Genomic DNA, 27862 nt, shown 5'->3' on the forward strand with positions numbered 1-27862 from the left:
CGGAAGGGCCCGGCGTCGGTGGAGCCCGACAGCTCCTGCAGCACGCGGGTCCTGATGTCTACAGCTTACAGGGCAACTAGTACATGACTCACCTGGCACTTGTTCCAGCGACACGGGCTCGCGGAAGGGCCCGGCGTCGGTGGAGCCCGTCAGCTCCTGCAGCACGCGGGTCCTGATGTCTACAGCTTACAGGGCAACTAGTACATGACTCACCTGGCACTTGTTCCAGCGACACGGGCTCGCGGAAGGGCCCGGCGTCGGTGGAGCCCGTCAGCTCCTGCAGCACGCGGGTCCTGATGTCTACAGCTTACAGGGCAACTAGTACATGACTCACCTGGCACTTGTTCCAGCGACACGGGCTCGCGGAAGGGCCCGGCGTCGGTGGAGCCCGTCAGCTCCTGCAGCACGCGGGTCCTGATGTCTACAGCTTACAGGGCAACTAGTACATGACTCACCTGGCACTTGTTCCAGCGACACGGGCTCGCGGAAGGGCCCGGCGTCGGTGGAGCCCGTCAGCTCCTGCAGCACGCGGGTCCTGATGTCTACAGCTTACAGGGCAACTAGTACATGACTCACCTGGCACTTGTTCCAGCGACACGGGCTCGCGGAAGGGCCCGGCGTCGGTGGAGCCCGTCAGCTCCTGCAGCACGCGGGTCCTGATGTCTACAGCTTACAGGGCAACTAGTACATGACTCACCTGGCACTTGTTCCAGCGACACGGGCTCGCGGAAGGGCCCGGCGTCGGTGGAGCCCGTCAGCTCCTGCAGCACGCGGGTCCTGATGTCTACAGCTTACAGGGCAACTAGTACATGACTCACCTGGCACTTGTTCCAGCGACACGGGCTCGCGGAAGGGCCCGGCGTCGGTGGAGCCCGTCAGCTCCTGCAGCACGCGGGTCCTGATGTCTACAGCTTACAGGGCAACTAGTACATGACTCACCTGGCACTTGTTCCAGCGACACGGGCTCGCGGAAGGGCCCGGCGTCGGTGGAGCCCGTCAGCTCCTGCAACACGCGGGTCCTGATGTCTACAGCTTACAGGGCAACTAGTACATGACTCACCTGGCACTTGTTCCAGCGACACGGGCTCGCGGAAGGGCCCGGCGTCGGTGGAGCCCGTCAGCTCCTGCAGCACGCGGGTCCTGATGTCTACAGCTTACAGGGCAACTAGTACATGACTCACCTGGCACTTGTTCCAGCGACACGGGCTCGCGGAAGGGCCCGGCGTCGGTGGAGCCCGTCAGCTCCTGCAGCACGCGGGTCCTGATGTCTACAGCTTACAGGGCAACTAGTACATGACTCACCTGGCACTTGTTCCAGCGACACGGGCTCGCGGAAGGGCCCGGCGTCGGTGGAGCCCGTCAGCTCCTGCAGCACGCGGGTCCTGATGTCTACAGCTTACAGGGCAACTAGTACATGACTCACCTGGCACTTGTTCCAGCGACACGGGCTCGCGGAAGGGCCCGGCGTCGGTGGAGCCCGTCAGCTCCTGCAGCACGCGGGTCCTGATGTCTACAGCTTACAGGGCAACTAGTACATGACTCACCTGGCACTTGTTCCAGCGACACGGGCTCGCGGAAGGGCCCGGCGTCGGTGGAGCCCGTCAGCTCCTGCAGCACGCGGGTCCTGATGTCTACAGCTTACAGGGCAACTAGTACATGACTCACCTGGCACTTGTTCCAGCGACACGGGCTCGCGGAAGGGCCCGGCGTCGGTGGAGCCCGTCAGCTCCTGCAGCACGCGGGTCCTGATGTCTACAGCTTACAGGGCAACTAGTACATGACTCACCTGGCACTTGTTCCAGCGACACGGGCTCGCGGAAGGGCCCGGCGTCGGTGGAGCCCGTCAGCTCCTGCAGCACGCGGGTCCTGATGTCTACAGCTTACAGGGCAACTAGTACATGACTCACCTGGCACTTGTTCCAGCGACACGGGCTCGCGGAAGGGCCCGGCGTCGGTGGAGCCCGTCAGCTCCTGCAGCACGCGGGTCCTGATGTCTACAGCTTACAGGGCAACTAGTACATGACTCACCTGGCACTTGTTCCAGCGACACGGGCTCGCGGAAGGGCCCGGCGTCGGTGGAGCCCGTCAGCTCCTGCAGCACGCGGGTCCTGATGTCTACAGCTTACAGGGCAACTAGTACATGACTCACCTGGCACTTGTTCCAGCGACACGGGCTCGCGGAAGGGCCCGGCGTCGGTGGAGCCCGTCAGCTCCTGCAGCACGCGGGTCCTGATGTCTACAGCTTACAGGGCAACTAGTACATGACTCACCTGGCACTTGTTCCAGCGACACGGGCTCGCGGAAGGGCCCGGCGTCGGTGGAGCCCGTCAGCTCCTGCAGCACGCGGGTCCTGATGTCTACAGCTTACAGGGCAACTAGTACATGACTCACCTGGCACTTGTTCCAGCGACACGGGCTCGCGGAAGGGCCCGGCGTCGGTGGAGCCCGTCAGCTCCTGCAGCACGCGGGTCCTGATGTCTACAGCTTACAGGGCAACTAGTACATGACTCACCTGGCACTTGTTCCAGCGACACGGGCTCGCGGAAGGGCCCGGCGTCGGTGGAGCCCGTCAGCTCCTGCAGCACGCGGGTCCTGATGTCTACAGCTTACAGGGCAACTAGTACATGACTCACCTGGCACTTGTTCCAGCGACACGGGCTCGCGGAAGGGCCCGGCGTCGGTGGAGCCCGTCAGCTCCTGCAGCACGCGGGTCCTGATGTCTACAGCTTACAGGGCAACTAGTACATGACTCACCTGGCACTTGTTCCAGCGACACGGGCTCGCGGAAGGGCCCGGCGTCGGTGGAGCCCGTCAGCTCCTGCAGCACGCGGGTCCTGATGTCTACAGCTTACAGGGCAACTAGTACATGACTCACCTGGCACTTGTTCCAGCGACACGGGCTCGCGGAAGGGCCCGGCGTCGGTGGAGCCCGTCAGCTCCTGCAGCACGCGGGTCCTGATGTCTACAGCTTACAGGGCAACTAGTACATGACTCACCTGGCACTTGTTCCAGCGACACGGGCTCGCGGAAGGGCCCGGCGTCGGTGGAGCCCGTCAGCTCCTGCAGCACGCGGGTCCTGATGTCTACAGCTTACAGGGCAACTAGTACATGACTCACCTGGCACTTGTTCCAGCGACACGGGCTCGCGGAAGGGCCCGGCGTCGGTGGAGCCCGTCAGCTCCTGCAGCACGCGGGTCCTGATGTCTACAGCTTACAGGGCAACTAGTACATGACTCACCTGGCACTTGTTCCAGCGACACGGGCTCGCGGAAGGGCCCGGCGTCGGTGGAGCCCGTCAGCTCCTGCAGCACGCGGGTCCTGATGTCTACAGCTTACAGGGCAACTAGTACATGACTCACCTGGCACTTGTTCCAGCGACACGGGCTCGCGGAAGGGCCTGGCGTCGGTGGAGCCCGTCAGCTCCTGCAGCACGCGGGTCCTGATGTCTACAGCTTACAGGGCAACTAGTACATGACTCACCTGGCACTTGTTCCAGCGACACGGGCTCGCGGAAGGGCCCGGCGTCGGTGGAGCCCGTCAGCTCCTGCAGCACGCGGGTCCTGATGTCTACAGCTTACAGGGCAACTAGTACATGACTCACCTGGCACTTGTTCCAGCGACACGGGCTCGCGGAAGGGCCCGGCGTCGGTGGAGCCCGTCAGCTCCTGCAGCACGCGGGTCCTGATGTCTACAGCTTACAGGGCAACTAGTACATGACTCACCTGGCACTTGTTCCAGCGACACGGGCTCGCGGAAGGGCCCGGCGTCGGTGGAGCCCGTCAGCTCCTGCAGCACGCGGGTCCTGATGTCTACAGCTTACAGGGCAACTAGTACATGACTCACCTGGCACTTGTTCCAGCGACACGGGCTCGCGGAAGGGCCCGGCGTCGGTGGAGCCCGTCAGCTCCTGCAGCACGCGGGTCCTGATGTCTACAGCTTACAGGGCAACTAGTACATGACTCACCTGGCACTTGTTCCAGCGACACGGGCTCGCGGAAGGGCCCGGCGTCGGTGGAGCCCGTCAGCTCCTGCAGCACGCGGGTCCTCATGTCTACAGCGTACAGGGCAACTAGTACATGACTCACCTGGCACTTGTTCCAGCGACACGGGCTCGCGGAAGGGCCCGGCGTCGGTGGAGCCCGTCAGCTCCTGCAGCACGCGGGTCCTGATGTCTACAGCTTACAGGGCAACTAGTACATGACTCACCTGGCACTTGTTCCAGCGACACGGGCTCGCGGAAGGGCCCGGCGTCGGTGGAGCCCGTCAGCTCCTGCAGCACGCGGGTGCACGCAGCGCGCCACGATATGGAGCCGGCACGACCACGGGCGCGACGAGACTGTTCATGTAGAAAAATACGTTACGTTTAAAATAATGCTTTTAAAAAAGAAAAACCATCAATTGAACTTTCAATATTTCGCTAAACTTGAAACTTGAGTAGAAAACTAGAAAGTCATGCAGGGACTGGAACCAGAGTTTTGCAAAAACTTGGAATTATTTCATACTCCATAAATGTAGGACTCAGTTGTGTTTAAGGTAACGACTATGTGTTATTCGATCGCTCAATTAGAAATGAAATAATTAACAAAGAACGAAAAAATACAGGTTTCGTTCCCATACAAAAAATACCGGCATCCGATCCCTGGCGGCTTAGCACGGTCGCGTTTTTATCCCTTGTCACCATGCCTGTCACGTTCTAACAAGTATGTAAGTGCGAAAGGGACGCGCATAGTGATAGTAGATAAAAATGGAACCGTGCTGAGCCCGCTGGTCATAAGACTCTAAGCGCCACTTGCACCATTCCACTGACCCGGGATAACCGGTTAAACATAGAGTTAGTATGGTTACCAGTACAATTTCACACTGGGTTAACGGTTTGACCACTTAACCCCAGGCTGGTGGGATGGTGCAAGTGGCCCTGAGAATAATCAATTATTCGAACAGAATATTTTGAAGATCATTCCGTGTTACCTTAGTGGGCTGACTGGGCGCAGGTTCGTCATCCTCGGAGCGATAGGCGGCGGCCAGCTCGTGGTACTTCGCCACCACATCTACTTCGCGCCAGTGGCTATTGACATTAAATTATTAAATACATAATTGGAATGGTCAATATTAGTCTTGCCTCATAAATATTAGGTAGGGTTATATAAATTATATCAAGTAACAGTATAATGGTGAGTCAAAAATTATAAATTGAACTTATATTAAAGCTTAATTTACGCGACAATAATATTGCATAAGAATTGTCTCACGCGCAAAAGAAATTGAAACAGGCGTCCGTTTAAAATTAATCCTCAGCCAGCAATTACCTATCCGCCTAGACAATGATGTACTATTTTATGATATTTGCTCGTAAGACCTGTCTCAGCACGCAGGCGCATATGGATTTATAACAGAAATAGTTACAGGACATTTTATGTTCAAATTTTACCTGATAATATAGAGCAGTAAGTCTGTTATAAGCCGCGCCTGGCGGACGATGGGCGAGTGTGGCTCGTTGAAGCGCTCCGCGTTGCTCGCTAGATAGCGTACGTCGAACTGCGCGGCCGCCGCTCGCCGGTAGAACTGTCAACAAAACCGCGTACGTGAATGATACATTTTTTTTTATTAGAATTAGAGACGATGGGGTAGCTGGCCCCGTCGTCGAATGAAATCTAATTAAAAATCAGAGTACTTATACAATTTACAACTCTGCCGTGCTAAGCATAGGAGCAGTAACTTTTTTTGAAATGTCATTCAGTAGGGAGTTCTGCAATGTTCTGCCGCCAGAGTGCAGTACTAATTTGTTTAGTAAACCATAGAGTAACTTAAACATACTAGGCCTTAAACAGTTTTTTGACAAGTTTTCACTATGACATTGATGCATCAAGGCAGTTTGTTTGCAGGTGGCCTATCGCGAAACGCGAAAATTGACTTTTCTTTATCTGCCTCTCTATCGATCGAATAGGCAAGAGTGATAGAGAGACAGAAACCGAACTTTCGACTATCGTGTTTCACGGTAGGAGCCGGGGCGTTTCACGGGCCATGTGATTGGCCTAGTGACGCCCTCTACGCAGAGCTTTGCATAATATTCCCTATTGTAAACCTTGTACTTGTACGATATGTTCTATGGGAAATATGTTCCATAGTTAGTATGGGAAGATAGATGGGAAAGCGAAACTCACCAGGTGGTCGAACCTAGACCGAATGGTGCTGAGATCGATGGGGTAGGGCACGACCAGCGCGTACGTGGGGTACAACTGCAGATCCACAGGCGCTACGAAGGGCTCCGCCGCAGATAGGGACATCACCTGTAAAAAGATACATTGTAAGCTACCACTACACGTCAACAGATGACGCTAGTAGTAACAGAATGCACACAACTCGCGGTGCACCGATGCAACTGCGCTTCGATACTAGTTACGCCATCTACCAATAGATAGCGCCGCGATCGAGATAGATGCAGCGCAGGCCAAGCGTCGAGGCTCGCGTAGGCCGAAGACCGAGCTCCGCGTAGGGCCGAAGGCCCTAAGCGTCACACAAGAGGGGGAACATTGAGCGTAAACACGAGCTAATAATAAAAGTGTCTTGACAACCTCACGTCGGGCCTACGGCCTTGGTAAAGGTTTAATTTTTTTTAAATGGTGTTGTTACAAACTTATCTATTCTGACTTGATATAAGGGCCGGTACAGACAGTCTGCAATTTGTATGGAAACTGCACGCCGACGTTTTGCAGTCCGTCTGTGTCGACCCTAAGACTTCTAACTTGTGAGGTAATACGATGTATCGATGACGTCAGTACGTCATGTAGACGAGACCGCGCGGGCCGATCTGCTACGAGTGCTATTCCGTAGCGTACATGAATGAGCTACGCCGTAGCACTTATAAACCAGACCAGTCTAGACCTGCGCCAAACTCATCCTTTGAAGTGGTACTGTTTTCGTCGGTTTTCTTGCTCGCACCCGGCAAGCGACTTCCATCATTTTGTCTCTCTTGTTAAAGTATAATAATAAATAGTTACCAGGGGCCGATTGCATAACAAACTACAACTAATATTACAAGCGGAACTCCTTTTCTAATTTCACTTATTAAATAAGGAGTTCCGCTTGTAATATTAGTTGTAGTTTGTTATGCAATAGTTACCAGGTTGAGATGGTGGGCTATAGCGCGGCACGCGGCGGCGCGGTCGCCTCGCAGGGGCCACTCGCTCGCCTCGGCTTTATATAAGACTGCCTCCAGCTCGTGGGGCAACACTGGGACGGCGCCGCCGGGCGCTGATGGTAATCTGTAAGATTTGCTTGACCAATAGTTACCAGGTTGAGATGGTGGGCTATAGCGCGGCACGCGGCGGCGCGGTCGCCTCGCGGGGGCCACTCGCTCGCCTCGGCTTTATACAAGACTGCCTCTAGCTCGTGAGGCAACACTGGGACGGCGCCGCCGGGCGCTGATGGTAATCTCTAAGATTTGCTTGACCAATAGTTACCAGGTTGAGATGGTGGGCTATAGCGCGGCACGCGGCGGCGCGGTCGCCTCGCGGGGGCCACTCGCTCGCCTCGGCTTTATACAAGACTGCCTCTAGCTCGTGAGCCAACACTGGGACGGCGCCGCCGGGCGCTGATGGTAATCTCTAAGATTTGCTTGACCAATAGTTACCAGGTTGAGATGGTGGGCTATAGCGCGGCACGCGGCGGCGCGGTCGCCTCGCGGGGGCCACTCGCTCGCCTCGGCTTTATACAAGACTGCCTCTAGCTCGTGAGGCAACACTGGGACGGCGCCGCCGGGCGCTGATGGTAATCTCTAAGATTTGCTTGACCAATAGTTACCAGGTTGAGATGGTGGGCTATAGCGCGGCACGCGGCGGCGCGGTCGCCTCGCGGGGGCCACTCGCTCGCCTCGGCTTTATACAAGACTGCCTCTAGCTCGTGAGGCAACACTGGGACGGCGCCGCCGGGCGCTGATGGTAATCTCTAAGATTTGCTTGACCAATAGTTACCAGGTTGAGATGGTGGGCTATAGCGCGGCACGCGGCGGCGCGGTCGCCTCGCGGGGGCCACTCGCTCGCCTCGGCTTTATACAAGACTGCCTCTAGCTCGTGAGGCAACACTGGGACGGCGCCGCCGGGCGCTGATGGTAATCTGTAAGATTTGCTTGACCAATAGTTACCAGGTTGAGATGGTGGGCTATAGCGCGGCACGCGGCGGCGCGGTCGCCTCGCGGGGGCCACTCGCTCGCCTCGGCTTTATACAAGACTGCCTCTAGCTCGTGAGGCAACACTGGGACGGCGCCGCCGGGCGCTGATGGTAATCTCTAAGATTTGCTTGACCAATAGTTACCAGGTTGAGATGGTGGGCTATAGCGCGGCACGCGGCGGCGCGGTCGCCTCGCGGGGGCCACTCGCTCGCCTCGGCTTTATACAAGACTGCCTCTAGCTCGTGAGGCAACACTGGGACGGCGCCGCCGGGCGCTGATGGTAATCTCTAAGATTTGCTTGACCAATAGTTACCAGGTTGAGATGGTGGGCTATAGCGCGGCACGCGGCGGCGCGGTCGCCTCGCGGGGGCCACTCGCTCGCCTCGGCTTTATACAAGACTGCCTCTAGCTCGTGAGGCAACACTGGGACGGCGCCGCCGGGCGCTGATGGTAATCTGTAAGATTTGCTTGACCAATAGTTACCAGGTTGAGATGGTGGGCTATAGCGCGGCACGCGGCGGCGCGGTCGCCTCGCGGGGGCCACTCGCTCGCCTCGGCTTTATACAAGACTGCCTCTAGCTCGTGAGGCAACACTGGGACGGCGCCGCCGGGCGCTGATGGTAATCTCTAAGATTTGCTTGACCAATAGTTACCAGGTTGAGATGGTGGGCTATAGCGCGGCACGCGGCGGCGCGGTCGCCTCGCGGGGGCCACTCGCTCGCCTCGGCTTTATACAAGACTGCCTCTAGCTCGTGAGGCAACACTGGGACGGCGCCGCCGGGCGCTGATGGTAATCTGTAAGATTTGCTTGACCAATAGTTACCAGGTTGAGATGGTGGGCTATAGCGCGGCACGCGGCGGCGCGGTCGCCTCGCGGGGGCCACTCGCTCGCCTCGGCTTTATACAAGACTGCCTCTAGCTCGTGAGGCAACACTGGGACGGCGCCGCCGGGCGCTGATGGTAATCTCTAAGATTTGCGTGACCAATAGTTACCAGGTTGAGATGGTGGGCTATAGCGCGGCACGCGGCGGCGCGGTCGCCTCGCGGGGGCCACTCGCTCGCCTCGGCTTTATACAAGACTGCCTCTAGCTCGTGAGGCAACACTGGGACGGCGCCGCCGGGCGCTGATGGTAATCTCTAAGATTTGCTTGACCAATAGTTACCAGGTTGAGATGGTGGGCTATAGCGCGGCACGCGGCGGCGCGGTCGCCTCGCGGGGGCCACTCGCTCGCCTCGGCTTTATACAAGACTGCCTCTAGCTCGTGAGGCAACACTGGGACGGCGCCGCCGGGCGCTGATGGTAATCTGTAAGATTTGCTTGACCAATAGTTACCAGGTTGAGATGGTGGGCTATAGCGCGGCACGCGGCGGCGCGGTCGCCTCGCGGGGGCCACTCGCTCGCCTCGGCTTTATACAAGACTGCCTCTAGCTCGTGAGGCAACACTGGGACGGCGCCGCCGGGCGCTGATGGTAATCTCTAAGATTTGCTTGACCAATAGTTACCAGGTTGAGATGGTGGGCTATAGCGCGGCACGCGGCGGCGCGGTCGCCTCGCGGGGGCCACTCGCTCGCCTCGGCTTTATACAAGACTGCCTCTAGCTCGTGAGGCAACACTGGGACGGCGCCGCCGGGCGCTGATGGTAATCTCTAAGATTTGCTTGACCAATAGTTACCAGGTTGAGATGGTGGGCTATAGCGCGGCACGCGGCGGCGCGGTCGCCTCGCGGGGGCCACTCGCTCGCCTCGGCTTTATACAAGACTGCCTCTAGCTCGTGAGGCAACACTGGGACGGCGCCGCCGGGCGCTGATGGTAATCTCTAAGATTTGCGTGACCAATAGTTACCAGGTTGAGATGGTGGGCTATAGCGCGGCACGCGGCGGCGCGGTCGCCTCGCGGGGGCCACTCGCTCGCCTCGGCTTTATACAAGACTGCCTCTAGCTCGTGAGGCAACACTGGGACGGCGCCGCCGGGCGCTGATGGTAATCTCTAAGATTTGCTTGACCAATAGTTACCAGGTTGAGATGGTGGGCTATAGCGCGGCACGCGGCGGCGCGGTCGCCTCGCGGGGGCCACTCGCTCGCCTCGGCTTTATACAAGACTGCCTCTAGCTCGTGAGGCAACACTGGGACGGCGCCGCCGGGCGCTGATGGTAATCTGTAAGATTTGCTTGACCAATAGTTACCAGGTTGAGATGGTGGGCTATAGCGCGGCACGCGGCGGCGCGGTCGCCTCGCGGGGGCCACTCGCTCGCCTCGGCTTTATACAAGACTGCCTCTAGCTCGTGAGGCAACACTGGGACGGCGCCGCCGGGCGCTGATGGTAATCTGTAAGATTTGCTTGACCAATAGTTACCAGGTTGAGATGGTGGGCTATAGCGCGGCACGCGGCGGCGCGGTCGCCTCGCGGGGGCCACTCGCTCGCCTCGGCTTTATACAAGACTGCCTCTAGCTCGTGAGGCAACACTGGGACGGCGCCGCCGGGCGCTGATGGTAATCTGTAAGGGTAAATAGTTGGTTATTTAACCCTTTAACCATTTGAGATTCCTTTCTAGTCATTCGATTTCGAACCGTAATTCTTAATGTAGAGATGCGTTTTTGTTTTAAGTATGATGGCAAATATGTTGCCTAAGGACTAAAGGGTTATTTGAAATAGAGATCTGTTATGCTCTGGTTTCTTAGGATAGCGGTGCCGTCATATAGCGGCCGTCTCCATACAAAATACAAATATTACGACATCCATATTTAGCCGTATTATTTAGTATGGAGACGGCCGCTATATGACGGCACCGCGCTATCCTAGTCGAGAAAAAAATAAGCATAGAATGCTCACTCCATACATCAGTTTAGTTACCAAAACGACTATTTTCGTATTCGACATCTAGCGTCAAGTAGCGGAACAATTTTCCTTCTGCTTGTAATATTTAAGCAATAGACTTTTCGTTAGTCGCGACCACAGACAAGACATCCTCCAGACTGAGCATAGTAGCTCTACCCCCTCTGCCACGCATACGGTAGTTTTACTACATTTTCGAGTCGAAAGTGTTTTTGTGTGACGGCCGTGTCTTTGAACGGACCAATCACGGCACGGGACTTCGCTCACCTTATCCCCCGCACCCCCGTATTTTTGGCAGCATCGGTTTCATGAAATAATTGCTCTAAACTCCGTCTAGAGGATTCCTAGTTTTTTGTCGCGACACACATGACATCTAGTGTCGGGTAGCAGTACTGATAATTCCGCTGCTTGACGCTATTTCTCTATGAAGTTGTGTAACAATGTACCTCTCAGGGTCCATGGGTTCCAGGTCCCACGGCGACAGTCTCTCCACCTCGCCGTTGTCCCAGCGCACTTTGAGCGACAGGAAGTTGGCGGCGGCGGTCCGCGCCCAGCGGGCCGCCGCGTCCGGCTCGTCCGGCACCGGACCGGCGTCGCCCGACGCGCCGGACGTGTTCTCCAGCACCACGCCCGTCCACCACGAGTCGTCGATCATGCAGCGGAAACTGGGGACAAGAAAACATAGGTATAATATAAAGCCCAGTTTTTCCTTTGGGCTAGAAAGTCGGACTGTAGTCGCTGTCCGTAATGTAATGAAACTCGCATGCGAGTTCTCGCATCGTCTAAATGAGCCCTAAGTGTACTACGTAGTGGCGATCCTGGGTCGTACTACAGAATATATAATAGTACTAGGAAACTTCCTACAAGTCGAAGTTTGACAGCGGTTCAGGGTCGAATCATGCTGTCCCATTTTAATATGGCACTATCCCTTTCGACTATATAGGGTTCTCAAAATTCGAGTCATTATCTTATCTGTGGTCGTGCACGCATAGGGACGTTAAGTGGTGTCAACCCTGATAATTGCTCGGAGTAATGCTGAGCCGAACGGAGCCGAGTTTGCCCGAAGGGAGGAGTCTCGCACCCGAGGAGACAGCCGATGTGCTATGAGTGCTACGAACTCAAGCTACACAGCGCGCACAGCTTTAAGGTCGATGACCTCGTCGACGATGCCGCGCACCGGCCTCTGTGCTACGAGTTTTTCGCTGTATAGGATATAGTCGTTCGATTCGTAACTGGCCCCGAACGGCAAATCCTTTGTCCATTGTTAAGTAAAGCGGCACCTGCTACTACCTGCAGCGGTCACTTTAACCGGTTATTGAATTACAACTACTATGGAAATTGCAATAAGATTCAAAATGAACCAATGGAAAAATAATTTGCCACTTCTTGTGTGGTCCTTCTACGGTTACTGAGTGCCGGCGAGTCGAGCGCTACAGAACCAGTCAAAAACGTGTCATCGAGATGCGTAACAAAGGCGCGTTATCGGAGAGCGCACCTACACTGGTTTTTTGAGCGTTGGACTAGCCCGCGCTCAGGTGCCAATTAGAATTTATACGACCCTTTTTTTGCAGATAATGGCACGTGTGCAGTTTTACTTAAGAATAGACAAAGGATTAGCCGTTCTGGGCCAGTTACGAATCGAACGACTATACGTTAGTGCTACGCGGAAACAAAAATCCGACACAAGACCAGACGATTCAATGGAGCCACGCCGTTTTGTCGCCTAAATAGTGTTTAGTTTTTTAAGTTTATAAAAATGCATATGTATGTTAGTCGGTAAGGTATTTGTAATATGGGCCTTGTTGCCTGATTTAAAATGTTATCCTCCTAAGGCCCAAGGTCCTACCTATAGTACTTATTCAGTTCGATGAAATTAAATCATATTCAATTGGAATACAGTCGCATTTGTTTTGTTTCGTTCAATTTTCAAAGAAAACCAAAATTAACTCTAATCCCTGCTAAAGGTTCAAATTTCAGTGGCAAATTATGGAATTTTCATCTGTATGGCTGGGTCTTAGGAGGTTAAATAAATAAATAAAAAACTACGCACCGATCGCCCTGCGTCCAGCCGCGCGCGCAGCCCGCGCTGTACTGCTGGCGGAGCACTAGGAAGTCAATGACGTCAGGCATGTCGTGGTATACGACGACGATGCTGCCGCCGCCGGTCGCCGTGGAGCTGCCGACTGGGCGGGGCAGGGAACACGCCAGCCGCACGCACGCCACACGCGGCGGCTTGATGGCGTACTTGATGCCTACTACTTTAGCCGCCTCGCAGTCCTGGAAGAGATGTGTAAGACAAGACACAAAATATAATACTTTTATTTTATGGCCACTTTTATTTTTGATTTTTTGTGTTATTTATATATTTTATATTGGAACATTTGAACACTACTAAACTACACACTTTTTACAGTACCGTGCTTTTTACCATCATATTTACCCAACTGTAACGTGATCTGGGTTCCGGCAGAATATCAGTGGTTTGCTCAAAAGAGTGAAGCGTATAGCTGAGTCGGAACCCTTTTCCGTCAGTGAGTTGAGGCGTATAAGATGATTCGAAATATCGATAGACCACCAATTATACCTATTACTATAAATAAACCACTATATTTAAACTTACGTAGACATGAGCATTCTCCCACGGCCGATCCCGCGGCAAAACAGGATACAAATCTTTCTCTGACACAGCTTCTAAGTATTTTTGGTGACCCTGGAATAATGATATTAGATTAAAAACAGAAATATAGTAAGTATATCTTAAAAAACCGGACAAGTGCGAGTCGGACTCGCCCACCGAGGGTTCCGTACTTTTTAGTATTTGTTGTTATATCGGCAACAGAAATACATCTTCTGTGAAAATTTCAACTGTATCACGGTTCATGAGATACAGCCTGGTGACAGACAGACGGACAGTGGAGTCTTAGTAATAGGGTCCCGTTCTTACCCTTTGGGTACGGAACCCTAAAAATGAGTAGTTCAAAGTTACATTCATTACACGGTGGCACATTGCGCGACTGGCTTCGGCTAAGGCGACAACCATAGGTTGGAGCGAGACACAGCGATCGGACCATTCGCCCCCACCTATGGTTTTCGCCTCAGCCGAAGCCAGTCGCGCAATGTCGTGGCCAGGCCGTTGTGGTATCGAAATATTAACCCTTAAATGCATAGTGTTGCCAAATGTCTACAAAGCATTAGACAGCTCACAGATTAAAAAAAAAAGGCTAACGTTCTTGAACGCACCTTTATACCAAACGTCAAGTAGTAGGGTTAAATTTACGCAATATTTTTAATTTATAAAAAATACATTCGTTTTAAGATGAAAAGTCGGAAAGCTTGGAAAAATCAGGAAGTTGATAATTTTTAGTATGTGATTTTGAACGTTGTTTTCGGGGTTTGTAATTATTTTATATTTAAAAACTTTATCACAGGTATATCACAAATAGTGTACCTTTCTAATGGTAGTAAAAAAATGCATATATCTATTACTGAAAATTACATATTTACATAAATATGATTTAGCCAATTCAACTTCTAACACTGATTTCGCAGTGAAAATCGAAGTTATATTTTTTTAAACTATTTTTCCTAGAATCGGCAAACAATTATGTGATACATATATTAATTTCGGGCAAAAAGAAAAAATCATGCATTTAAGGGTTAAAACACGCTTTATCTGTACATACTATTAAATATGGAAACCAATGGCTCACTATAAAAAACGCGAAATTCAAAAGTTAGGGGTTTGACCCATCGCACCCTCATTTTTAAAATTTTTTGCCTTTTCCTTTGACAAATTGGGCTTGCCAAACTATATTAACATTGACTACAAAAGCGGTGGTGGCCGAGTGGATATGACGTCCGACTTTCAATCCGGAGGTCGCGGGTTCAAATCCTGGCTCGTACCAATGAGTTTTTCGGAACTTATGTACGAAATATCATCGGGGGGCACGGCAGTGCCCCCGCCAAGTCGAGCGCGAAGCAAACACTGCCGTACCATCCTTTACTGGAACCATTTCGCCGCATTTTCAGGTCCCTATTTGAGAACCTCTGGATAAGACCAGAACGCAGAAATTTTCGTCATCCAGTAAGCTATAATCACATACTTAAAATCCAAAATTTCAAGTCTGTAGGTCTTTTAGTTCCGAAGTTAAGCGAAAGCAAAGTTTCGCATTTATGACACACACTCACTCACTTATGATCATCAGAATAGAACTAGTACTTCCCATAAACTCAGAGAGCTGAAATTTGGTACAGAGTTAGGGTTTAATGGCCACATAAAGGGAAAACTATAAAAACTAGGATAATCGAAGATCTGGAGTACCTGGTGACCCTGATTAGAAAACACAAGAGCCCAACCAAACTATTGGAGATCGACATACCGCCTTTACAAAAAATAATCAAATTGGTGGGCCGCTTCATTTGATGTCAACAATCGAAGGTCTGAAGTATCTGATGAAGAACCCTCAGTTGGTCTCAGCTGTATTAAGGCTCCGTCAGACATAGGCATTTTGCTTGGTGCAACATATGTACACACTGTTTTGGTCATCCGACACGCCTTGATGAGCCTTTGGGAAAGTAGTACCCAAGATGGAGCTGATGCTGAACCCTGGCTGTACCTAGTGGAACTCAGGCTTGGTGCAACATATGCACACACTGTTTTGGTCATCCGACACGCCTTGATGAGCCTTTGGGAGAGTAGTACCCAAGATGGAGCTGATGCTGAACCCTGGCTGTACCTAGTGGAACTCAGGTTTGGTGCAACATACGCCCATGCTATTTTGGTCATCCGTCACATCTTGATGAGCACTTGGGAGAGCAGTACCCAAGATAGAGCTGATGCTGAACCCTGGCTGTACCTAGTGGAACTCAGGTTTGGTGCAACATAGGCCCACGCTATTTTGGTCATCCGTTACATCTTGATGAGCACTTGGGAACGCAGTACCCAAGATAGAGCTGATGCTGAACCCTGGCTGTACCTAGTGGAACTCAGGTTTGGTGCAACATAGGCCCACGCTATTTTGGTCATCCGTCACATCTTGATGAGCACTTGGGAGAGCAGTACCTGAAATAGAGCTGATGCTGAACGCTAGCTGTACCTAGTGGAACTCAGGTTTAGTGCAACATAGGCCAACGCTATTTTGGTCATCCGTCACATCTTGATGAGCACTTGGGAGAGCAGTACCCAAGATACAGCTAATGCTGAACCCTCGCTGTACCTACTGGAACTTAGGTTTGGTGTAACATAGGCCAACGCTAGTTTGGTCATCCATCACATCTTGATGAGCACTTGGGAGAGCAGTACCTGAAATAGAGCTGATGCTGAACCCTGGCTGTACCTAGTGGAACTTAGGTTTGGTGCAACATAGCCCCACGCTATTTTGGTCATCCGTTACATCTTGATGACCGCCTAGTGGAACTCTGCAACAGGCACACGACGACAAGTCGGTTAACCAAAACAAAGTGTGCCTATGGTTCAGCCAGGGTTCAGCATCAGCTCTATCTTGGGTACTGCTCTCCCAAGTGCTCATCAAGATGTGACGGATGACCAAAATAGCGTGGGCTTATGTTGTACCAAACCTGAGTTCCACTAGGTACAGCCAGGGTTCAGCATCAGCTCTGTCTAAGGTACTGCTCTCCCAAGTGCTCATCAAGATGTGACGGATGACCAAAATAGCGTGGGCTTATGTTGCATCAAACCTGAGTTCCACTAGGTACAACCAGGGTTCAGCATCAGCTCAGATCTATGTATACTAAAACATTTACCAGAATGTAACAAACACTTTTCTGAAAACCGCATCAAAATCGGTTCAGCCAAACGCGAGATAATCGCGAACAAACATACATACGGGTCAAACTGAGAACCTTTATTTTAAGGCGGTTAAAAATACATCAACTTTGACATTTTTGGCAGTAATGCAGTCGGCAGCTATACTGCAGCAGGATTGCAGCATGCACTACTGCCGACTGAATTACTGAGGTAAATATCAAAAATATCAATATGCCCACGTTTCTACAAAAAGAAGTGAAATCCCACCAAAAACATTCTGTAAAAAACTAGCCAAGTCTCGATGGAGCTGCTATTGTTTATCTCTAAAAAGTAATGAAATCTAGACAAAGTCGTGCCAAGTCTAAGGTTCCTTACTGCGATTTCTCTATTATTATAGTTAATGTTGTGTGACTTGGCCGTTGAAGGGTACACAAGGGTACAAAACCAGGTGCTCCATGACACCATAGCACCAATCTGTCGCCAGAACCGCTACCCATTGACGATGGAAAATTGCCACTTGGAAAACGTTGATTCAATAACCAGTCAATTGTAGGCTTGATAAAGCTGCGTATTTCAAATTATATAGACGTACAGACGGACTTCTATCAATGATTAGAAGTCCGTCTGTACTGAAAATATTTTTTTATACTGTATGTTTGGTGTCATGGAGCACCTGGTTTTGTACCCTTGTGTACCCTTCAACGGCCAAGTCACACAACATTAACTATAATAATAAAGAAATCGCAGTAAGGAACCTTAGACTTGGCACGACTTTGTCTAGATTTCATTACTTTTTAGAGATAAACAATAGCAGCTCCATCGAGACTTGGCTAGTTTTTTACAGAATGTTTTTGGTGGGATTTAATATTTACCACTAGCTTTTCGGTGAAGGAAAACATCGTGAGGAAACCTGCATACATCTACGAAGAAATTCAAAGGTGTAGGATGTGAAGTCCCCAATCCGCATTGGGCTAGCGTGAGGACTATAGCCCAAGCCCTCTCGCGCATGAGAGGAGGCCTGTGCCCAGCAGTGGGACGTATATAGGCAGAATGATTATTATACACTCACCACCCTGAAGTACACGACGGCGTCGCCCATCTGCGGGTGGTAGGGCGCCTTGCGCGGCGACACGGCCGTGAGCCACTCGCCGGGCCGGTACAGCTCCGGCAGGTCGGCCGGCGCCGGCGCCGCGCCGGACCCGGAGCCGGACGCGGCGGCGCCGTTGGTGGCTGCCGGACGCTTCGGAGCCGACACGCTGGGACTGTATCTGGATATGACGGAAGATGATTAGGTTTTGATAATATCGCATTGAACGCATCGAATTGATTGTTGGTGTGATTATATACGCAAAGTGAAGACAGAAGTCGTCATAGCTTAGATACTTAAGGGGCCCACTGATTAACAGTCCGCCGGACGGTATCGGCCTGTCAGTTAGAACAAAAGTTTGACAGTTCCGAACAACTGACAGGCCGATTCCGTCCGGCGGACTGTTAATAAGTGGGCCCCTTTAGGAGAAACTTCGAGCAACACCGGCTTCCGGCACGTCGGAAGGGAAGAGCCCAAGCGATATCTTACCACACAAATCGTTCTGCCATTTTTGCGGGGTTGCACCACAAAAAAGTTTAATGTTGTCTTGATGTTTTTTACCAGAGAGCCTTCCGGCTTTAATCGATAAAAAATAGTAGCCGATATCTCTCTTAATACGAATACTGATGGCGCTAAATATTAATTCTGATATAGGCTCGATTCATCGCGCAATACTCGCAATAGCAATATATGCGTAGTTCTCGCAAACCAACTTCAGAGGGAACTACACGAGTCTGTAAAATGGGTTTTATAGTATCCTAAATTTTGTTTCCTTAGGCGTAGGTTATATACTTTAGTGCAAGATATCACATTTAGCAATTACGTATCCCAAGTTAGGGCGGCGTCAAACTAAATTGTACAAGCCTAAGGGCCCATTTAGACGGCGCGCGAACTCGCATACGATTTTAGTTACATTGCGAACTGTTGCTTACGTCTAATTCAACCGACCGATTAAAAACCCGCAATGTATTAAAACTCGCATGCGAGTTCTCGCATCGTCTACATGGGCCCTAACGGAAGGTCGTTAGGGCTGAATTTAGGAAGTTGACAACCAGTAACAGTGTTGACGTACCGTCTAGCAGCCACGGGGCGTCGCCGAGCGCGGGTGGGCGGCGCCAGAGCAGCGCCCGCCTCCCAGTCTGAATATGCTGACGATGACGAACTGGGGACAATACATAAACATCATAACTCGTACATACATATGTAATAGTTATTTACGATACAAGTGTGAAAAATAGAAGTTTTAAATCGACACGAGTTGCGATGTAACGGTTTGCTATAAAACCTCGTTTGCGCTAAGCGCTTTGTGCTGGCCGGTTGTAAAAATTTAAAAACATTTTAAAATAGTTTTCGGAAATCTGTCACATGAAGAAAATTTATGAACATCTACGACAATTTTTGCAAATAAGATATTAAATATCTCTTAAATAATATATTTGCCTACTTTGATACTATTTGGATCGTGCCTTATTGTTAATATGCTGTAAACATTTCCCCGGATCGGGTAAGTGTTGTGAATTTTTAATTTAAGTTACTGATAGGAGTAATTTTACTTTAATTTCTTTTATACTGTTAACTAATATTTTCCTTTCTGACTGCTTCATCCGTGAACACTAAAATAATGCTAATGGATCACTTTCCTAATATTTCTTCCTTTGTGGGCCGGATGTCGGAGTCACTGTTGAGAGCATTTTCTAAAATGCCCAATATATAATCAGATCCACGGGGAGACTCAGAACAGTGCCGCGACGCATGGCACTTTCATGCAAAAACCCGCGAGTAATCGGCCCGACATCATACTACGAGCGTCTACCCGCTGAATTACGAACGGAAACATCTGACGAAACATTTGAACGTCAACTGAGAGTCCTTTTATTGGATAATCCACTTTATTCTGTAAATGAGTATATGACCCTGACATTTTAAATTGAAAATTGAATCATATAAATTTGACATGTTCTCAGTTATTGATTTATGTATATTGTAATATGTACCTAGTATTTTATTTAGAACATGACGATCATTAAGAGATACTCGTACTAAGTTATTACCGTATTTTGTTTTGACATGAATGGATAAATTGTTGACATAAGATTAATTATTGCAAGACATTTTTTAATTTGTATGTATTAAATAATATTATGTAAATATGAATGACGATCATAATATAAATTCGTGTAGATTAGTCTAGCATAATTTATAATGTAATGTAATATTATGAGAATAAATATCTAAATCTAAATCTATCCTAGGGACCAAGTCTGGGGTTCAAATTGAAACCCTCTATCCTGCACTATTACCCCGGGTTGCGCTATGCGCAAGCTCTACATTCCGGAAGGTTGCCGTTCCGTTTGCTGAGGATCCGGAACCACAGCCGAGCCATCTCCAACTGCGACGCCTGCGATGTAGAGCCTCAGGAAAGTGGCTCCTATTAAGGACTTGTTTCGATATTACGTTAATCTGTGTCAGCACAGTTATAAAGGACCCACGGCCTTATGCTCCTATTTTAATTTTAATTAATATTAAATAACTTTAGTAAATTAAACTTTCCACTTCTTTCTAACCTAAGATCTAACTTTCCTACATGTGACGCAAACGTCGCAGCGATTTACCTATTCGCACGTGTATCGTACGTTTTACAGTACATATGGCCCTTTAAATTTTCGACGTAGTTACGTAATGTGCTTATTATAGCACCTGGTGTCGTAATGTAGCACCAGGTGTACTGTAAAAAAACTTAACTATGGTCGGAGTAACGAAAGGAATGATATTTTTCTTGAAGATTTAACAGGAGTTAGTAGCAATATCAATGTAGCTTTTGTGCAAAAATGACATCTTGTTTGACCAAATGGAGCTGAACTGTCACTTATTATTTGGGACAAATAAACATAGTTCAAACCTGTTAACATTGTTTCTTAGGGTGGTATTCCACCTATGCGATTTCTTTGTCCAATGTGTATTGCGTCTCACAATTTTGCTCAATGAGAGAGTGAGACGCAATGACATTGGACAAAGAAATTGGACAGGTGGAATACCACCTTAAAACAAAACCGAAATTTATTGTTTAAAAACTTTAAAATCAGTACTCACTTGCCACTTTTGCTTCCTGAATGTGAACTGAAAACAAAAACAGTTTTATAATTAATACTAAAATATTATAGGTTTTTTGTTAGAATGGTTAAAACGACAAAGTTGAAGAAATAAGAACTTAAACTACTTAGAGTTAGACCAAGAAAAGTCTGGAACGATTTTGATAGCACACGCAGTGTTATTTATACGTCATAATTAGGGATTGCAAACCGGATTGATTTTCAATCCGGCCGGATCCGGCCGGATTTTAGCCACAATCCGGCCGGATCCGGCCGGATCGGATCCGGTTAGGTATAAGGATATTAAAGTTAATTAAATGACATATTTTTCAAGTTTTATGCGTTATATGAGAAACAAAGGGTATTTTTACAAATTACAAATAAAACAACAATTTGAAGTTAAGAAGAAATAACTTTTTAACAATAAAATAAAACAAAGTATTAAAAAGTGTCACAATGTCAATCTCAATTTAAAAATACCATTTGTAATCTAAGTCATTTATTAATATTATTGTACCTATTTAATCATTCACTTTCTGCTCAAATTTACGTTTACATTAAAATTATAAATTTGATTAGATTACAAAGCCTGTTAGTGGGATAATTATGGGATGGGAATTGGAACTATTTCAAAGGACAAGTTTTCATAACTGTTCTTTGATGGTATTATTTGTAACGCTGTCCATTCTAATAACAAGATATTTTACTTTTAACCAAAATTATATGAAATGCGCTCCAATATTATCTTGCTTTCATTTTTTATCCGTGAAAATAGTTTTATAGCCTAAATCACAAATAAATAAATAATTCATGAATAAATATTTGGGGACAATCTTATACAGATCGACCTCGATCGATCGTAGCCCCAACCAAACCAAGCAAAGCTTGTACTATGGGTGCTAGCAAGCTAGGTAGTACTACTAGGCGACGACATATATACTTATAGTATATTAATAAATACATGCTTATACAGGGTGAAATTTAATTCACTGGCCAAATTGAAACACCCGAAAGAACTCGAAAAAATATTAAACACGTGTTTTTTCTTTTAATACCGCTCAGTACATTTTTTTCGAAATAAATCATCATCAAGTTGTCCTAAAAACCTCGTACGTTATGGTGAACCGTGAACTACCCACTACACCCGCTTCTCTCTTATCAGTTAAGGTCATTGACACCCGTTTGCAATCGCGTCACCAATTATGAACCCTATTGCAGCGAGATAAGACGCTTACCTACATAAGTTGCTATTTTTTCCTTCATACTTTAACGGGCTTAGGACCGTCAAAAAGCAAAGGCAACCCATTTTTAATCTAAAATGTTATTTCTGACTAATGATTATTAACAAAACGTCCGTGGCTTAAAAACAATGAGTAAAAACTAGGTCAGGAATTAATGCAGTCAGGCGTATTTAAAAAATTGAATCAACTTACATAAGTTGATTTAATGTTGTTGGTTACCATGGTATAATAATATACTCCGCCTGGTACTCCATTCCGAGATTCGCGTATGACCTAACTGACACGCGCCTACGTCATCATGCTGTTTACAGGTTCTCAAACTTTGAAATGTGGGAGAATTTTAACCAACGGTGAAAATTATTTTAACGGCATTAATTTTAAGTTATTCATGTAGAAACATAGTAAAATAAAACAAATCTAATGTATTAAATTAAACTTTATTTATCTATACAAGACAAACGTTTAAAAAACTAATTCACAGTTACACATTAATTACCAAGCTTACGACGTGAAAAGTTTGGAAAACACTGCGACTGCTGACACTGAGCGAGAAGGAAATAACAATTAACACGCGTTCGACAAGGATGACGGTCAGGGCATGAAGTTATCTAGATCCGAATTGTCAAATGTCCACAGCGCTATCCTGTGTTGCCAGTAGTATAAACAGAATTACCCGAAAGTCTGAAATTTCTTTCGTGAATCGGAAGATATTGCTAACGAGTAATTAAAAATGACGTGTTATTGTAAAATTTAAGCTAAAATACATATAAATGAAAATTATAAAATTATAAAGAAATATTTTAACTTATTAACCATAGGTATAATGTACCCATGTAACATGTTATGTTGAAATAAAGTGGCAATGTTATTGTGACGTAATCGCGTGTCACTCTGGGAATGGAAGACCATGTTTTATTAGACCATGGTTGGTTACATAAGTTTACATTTGATTAAAAATCGACGCAATTAAACTATTTACATATCACCCTCGGTACTTACTGAAGCAAGTAATTGCACTTTAGTTGTACTGCAATAAATGTTCGAATTGTAATCCGTGCTGCTCCAAACAAAGTGCGGCACGTTTATGCACATTGTTCTTTAGTTTTCTAAGCACTACAACGTTGTTTCGCACTTGGTCAAATGCACGCACAATTAAATAACACCGCACCATTTCGTAATATTCCCAGTTCGAAAACATTTTTTTAAACCTTAGTACGCGCGCGATTATTATTTTAAGGTTGGCGAGTGACGAGTGACTAATCATTTATGCTTACCGTTATGTTTACCGCTAGCGCGGAATGGTTTGGACTACCCTCGAAATTGATAAACCTGCCTACCATCGCCAACACTAACTGGGTGGACCCTATTGCAACGATTATAAGGTTTAGTGAAGGTCAGATAAGGGTTTTGCTTATGTTGTTGTTAAAACCTACTATTAGGTTTGTTTACATTTGTGGTAATAGGGTGACCACGACTCGTGGAAAATATTTAAAAATTGAAAAATGAAAATTAAAAAAAAATGTACTCTTTTTTTCGCTAAATAGATTCCTTAAGTGTAACCTAGTGCCGGGAATGAATATGGCCAGTGATTTAAATTTCACCCTGTATACAGTCAGCAGCAGAAGTTGCTAAGCGGGCGAGGTATTCAAAATTACCTTGACACGCTCTTATTCTCTTAACAATAAAGTCACGTCAAGATCATTTTGAACACCTGTGGCCTATTTTATAAAGCTACAAGTTACAATGTACAAGCGGAAGTCTCTTTCTAACCCTATGTGTTAGAACGAGACTTCCGCTTGTAAATTGTAACTTGTAGCTTTATAAAATAGGCCACTGGCCCGCTTAGCAACTTCTGCTGCTGACTGTACATAGAAAACACCCATGACTCAGGAAGAAATATCTGTGTTCATCACACAAATAAATTCCCTTATTTAAACCCACGACCATCGGCTTCATAGGCAGGGTTACTGAATGGTCACTACCCACTAGGCCAGACCGGTCGTTATAAATGCCTTCCATGACATCTCCATCCTTTAATTTTTTACTTCTAAGTAATCGTCGTATCGTGCCGATTCGTGCCACCAACCTGAAAGAAGAGGAAATCCTCTTCTGTTCTCAGTCATCGTCATATTAAATATCTTCTTATTTTACTAAATCTTGACTTTTTCATTCGTCTTTATTCTGTCTAACGTCTTTCTTCCATCCGTCGCCTTTGTCTCAACTAAAACGCACAGAGGGTACTGTGTGCGGTCTTTTTTTCTATTTTCCCGGATCCGGTCCGGATCCGGTGATTTTAACCGGATCCGGTAGCTCCTAAAAAGTGCCGGATCCGGCCGGATTACCGGATCCGCCGGACCGGATTGCAATCCCTAGTCATAATTTCATAGAAGTATGACGTTTAAAATAATACTTGATGCAATCCGTGTGCTATCAAAACGTTGCAGACTTATCTCGGTATAAGTGTTATCCAACCTCGACACTGGCGGAATCATCAAGCCCTGATGGAGCCATAACACACAAAAATTTATTGATTGATCTTGGTATAACTCTATGAAAACAGGTTTACATTTAGACCAACTAGTAACATACATTGCGCTCCAAAACACGCATAGCTGACGTGGGGGAGAAGACCGCAAGGCTGAAGTGGGACTGGGCGGGTCACGTCTGCCGCATACATCCGGATAGGTGGGCTAGTATAGCTACCAAGTGGATGCCGCAAAATAAGCGCGGACGTGGCAGGCCCAGACGGAGATGGCGGGACGACTTAGACGCCTTCATCAGTGGCTGGCCGGAGAAGGCACTACAACGGGAGTTGTGGAAATCAGGGGGAGAGGCATTTGCCAGCAGTGGAACACTACAACAGGCTAATAAAAAAAAAAGTAACATACCTAGAGTCAGTGAGATCCAAGGAGGACCGGCTCGAGCGAGAGTGAGACCGCGAGCGAGAGGAGCGCGAGTGCGAGCGGGACAGCCGCACGGACTCGTCGGAGGTGTCATTGTCCGAGCTGACCACTTCTAGCGCTGACGGCTCTTCCACAACTCGCCGGACCTAAGAGAAATATACAAAAAATATAGTAGCTGTTCGTAATACCAAAGAGAATTTAGTGCTAGAGGCGCATAGACTAGGACTCTAGACGGAGCTTAGAGCAATTATTTCATGAAACCGATGCTGCCAAAAATACAGGGGTGCGGGGGACGAGGTGAGCGAGTCCCGTGCCGTGATTGGTCCGTTCAAAGACACGGGCGTCACACAAAGACACTTGACTCGAAAATGAAGTAAAACTACCGTATATTTGTGGCAGAGGGGGTAGCGCTACTATGCTATGTCTGGAGGATTCCTAGTCTATGTAGAGGCGCATTGTGAAAGTTAATTTCCATCGCTCGAAAAGATGGCGCCATAGCTTTGGCGTAAACTCGTGTAGATGGTGATTATGATATTTAACAAATTTATCCCATATCAGTAAAACAATAAGGATCAAAGTCTATAAAGAATAAAACTATAAAGAGTAGGTAATTTGATTGTGACGTCACATGCTAGCGTTTCATATAAATTCCATAGTAGCAAAATCGTTTTGACAGTTCGAAAAAAGAAACTGATTTGACTAGTAGTCAAATACCGTATACTTACAGGCTGCGCCTGCGGCTTGGGGCGCGGCCTGGGGCGCGCGCGGCGCCGCTGCGGCTCGGGCGCCGTGCTGATCATGATGGGGCGCCGCCGCATCTCGCGCCGGTACCACGCCAGCTCGAAGGCGTTCATCTCCGATCTGAACTTGTTGTTTTGTTAAAAAAAAAAACAACGGGTTGCACTCCGGGAGTGCCGGCAGAAGTGAAAACTCAATGACTAGTGCAAAATGTCTGCAGCACTATGTATAATTGAGGTTAACGCCATCTAGCGTTATTTCGTCGCATTACTTGAAACCCCTAAGCACATCACTGTTAGTACTCGAGTTATATTAGTACCAGTTAGAGGGAAACTCACTAGATGGCATTTAAATCAATAAAGAAAAACTCAATGACATTGTAACAGTTTTTCGATCAGGTCACGTGTCCGTCTTACGTCTTACCTGTCGCGAGTTTAACATTTTTTCCCCATCACAAAAAGTGCACAGCGCCGCTAAAGAAGTTTTCACTTCAAAAACATCCCTACCGTCAACCGGGGTGAATAGGAATGGCTGCGGTGAATGGGGACAACACATAAAATGTAATTTACCTGACAATAAAACAAATACCCACACAAATTAATAGTTTCAAACATAAATATCGTATGCTATTATTATGTGTGGTGTACTCACCCCTGCTGGTGCTGCCGCGCGGTGACGGCGGCGGGCGGGGGCGCCACGAGCGGGCGGGAGGAGGGCGGCACGGGCACGTCGCGCTGCCACGAGCCCGCCGTGTGCCGGACGCCCTCGTTCCGCCACACGCCGCCACCGCCGAAGCCGAGGCCGTTGACTAGGCCGGGAGTCCGCTCGGCCGCTAAAGCCTGATGAGAATGAACATGACTTCATGACACAAATAGTGGATACTTCAATCCTAACGCTTTATCCGAACGGTTCGTCAGGGAGTTTCGCAGCTTTGGTTACCCGGTAAATTATAGATTATTTACACATCTACATCTAGTATCATTTTGACTAACAGTTCAAACTCATAATTTAAACTAATTATTTAGGGCATTTATTTGTGTGGTGAGCTCAGACATTTGTTCCCTGAGGGTGTACTGCCATCTCGCCGAAATATTTTTCGCCTAATTTCACTTCCCAACCAACTTATTGCAGTACTTTTAGTTGGCAAACCAATGCTTAGCATATTATTATTTAGCATAATTTTTATTTAAACACAATTTTATTTAGCAGATGTTCATTTCACCACGATTTATTTAGAAAAATAGTTACTAAGCAAATGTTTTATTATACCTAACTATTTATTGTTAAATAACGTTTGCCCAAATTGAAATTTCGCATACTTTTTATTGGATCACAACTATATTTAGCATTTTTTTTATGACCTGTAAAACGAAACTGCTCCCAGAGATAGGTAGGTTATGGTTATTTTTTTTATGACCCTAAAAACGAAATTGATCCCAGAGATAGGTAGGTTATGGTTATTTTTTTTTGACCCGTAAAACGAAACTGCTCCCAGAGATAGGTAGGTTAGGGTAATTTTTTTTTTGATGACCCTATACGAAACTGCTCCCAGAGATAGGTCGGTTAGGGTTATTTTTTTTGGTGACCCTAAAAACGAATCTGCTCCCAGAGATAGGTAGGATAGGGTTATTTTTTTTGATGACCCTAAAAACGAATCTGCTCCCAGAGATAGGTAGGTTAGGGTTATTTTTTTTTGGTGACTCTAAAAACGAATCTGCTCCCAGAGATAGGTAGGTTAGGGTTATTTTTTTATGACCCGTAAAACGAGACTGCTCCCAGAGATAGGTAGGTTAGGGTTATTTTTTTTTATGACCCTAAAAACGAAACTGCTCCCAGGGATAGGTAGGTTATTCACAATATTAGGCAAAAAATAATTTATGCCTATCAATACATTCGACATAACAATAAAAGACATTTTGAAACATGACCAACTAAATATTTTGCCCTACAATAATATTGTAAATAATCATTTGCGACATGTTATATATGCGAAACATTGGTCTGCCATCTGATAGTTTTGCCAAATGATACTATGGG

At 47.9% G+C, this 27862-nt stretch overlaps 1 protein-coding gene across 1 annotated transcript in view; it reads right to left on the reverse strand.

The window, feature by feature from the left end:
- LOC134803554 (bromodomain and WD repeat-containing protein 3) overlaps window positions 1–27862 on the reverse strand; it is a 63492-nt gene that overhangs the window by 22209 nt on the left and 13421 nt on the right. Inside the window, exons 16-29 of the mRNA XM_063776353.1 lie at window positions 26477–26664; window positions 25813–25948; window positions 25073–25233; window positions 20945–20971; window positions 18927–19016; window positions 17837–18035; window positions 13621–13710; window positions 13051–13277; window positions 11447–11665; window positions 10521–10662; window positions 6162–6287; window positions 5429–5562; window positions 4969–5065; window positions 4207–4336 (exon numbers count right to left, since the gene is read on the reverse strand). Coding sequence (XP_063632423.1) covers window positions 4207–4336; window positions 4969–5065; window positions 5429–5562; window positions 6162–6287; window positions 10521–10662; window positions 11447–11665; window positions 13051–13277; window positions 13621–13710; window positions 17837–18035; window positions 18927–19016; window positions 20945–20971; window positions 25073–25233; window positions 25813–25948; window positions 26477–26664 — 1966 coding nt within the window. The remainder of the gene's footprint in view (window positions 1–4206; window positions 4337–4968; window positions 5066–5428; window positions 5563–6161; window positions 6288–10520; window positions 10663–11446; window positions 11666–13050; window positions 13278–13620; window positions 13711–17836; window positions 18036–18926; window positions 19017–20944; window positions 20972–25072; window positions 25234–25812; window positions 25949–26476; window positions 26665–27862) is intronic.

Source organism: Cydia splendana, chromosome 26, assembly GCF_910591565.1.
Source record: "Cydia splendana chromosome 26, ilCydSple1.2, whole genome shotgun sequence".
Taxonomy (NCBI): domain Eukaryota; kingdom Metazoa; phylum Arthropoda; class Insecta; order Lepidoptera; family Tortricidae; genus Cydia; species Cydia splendana.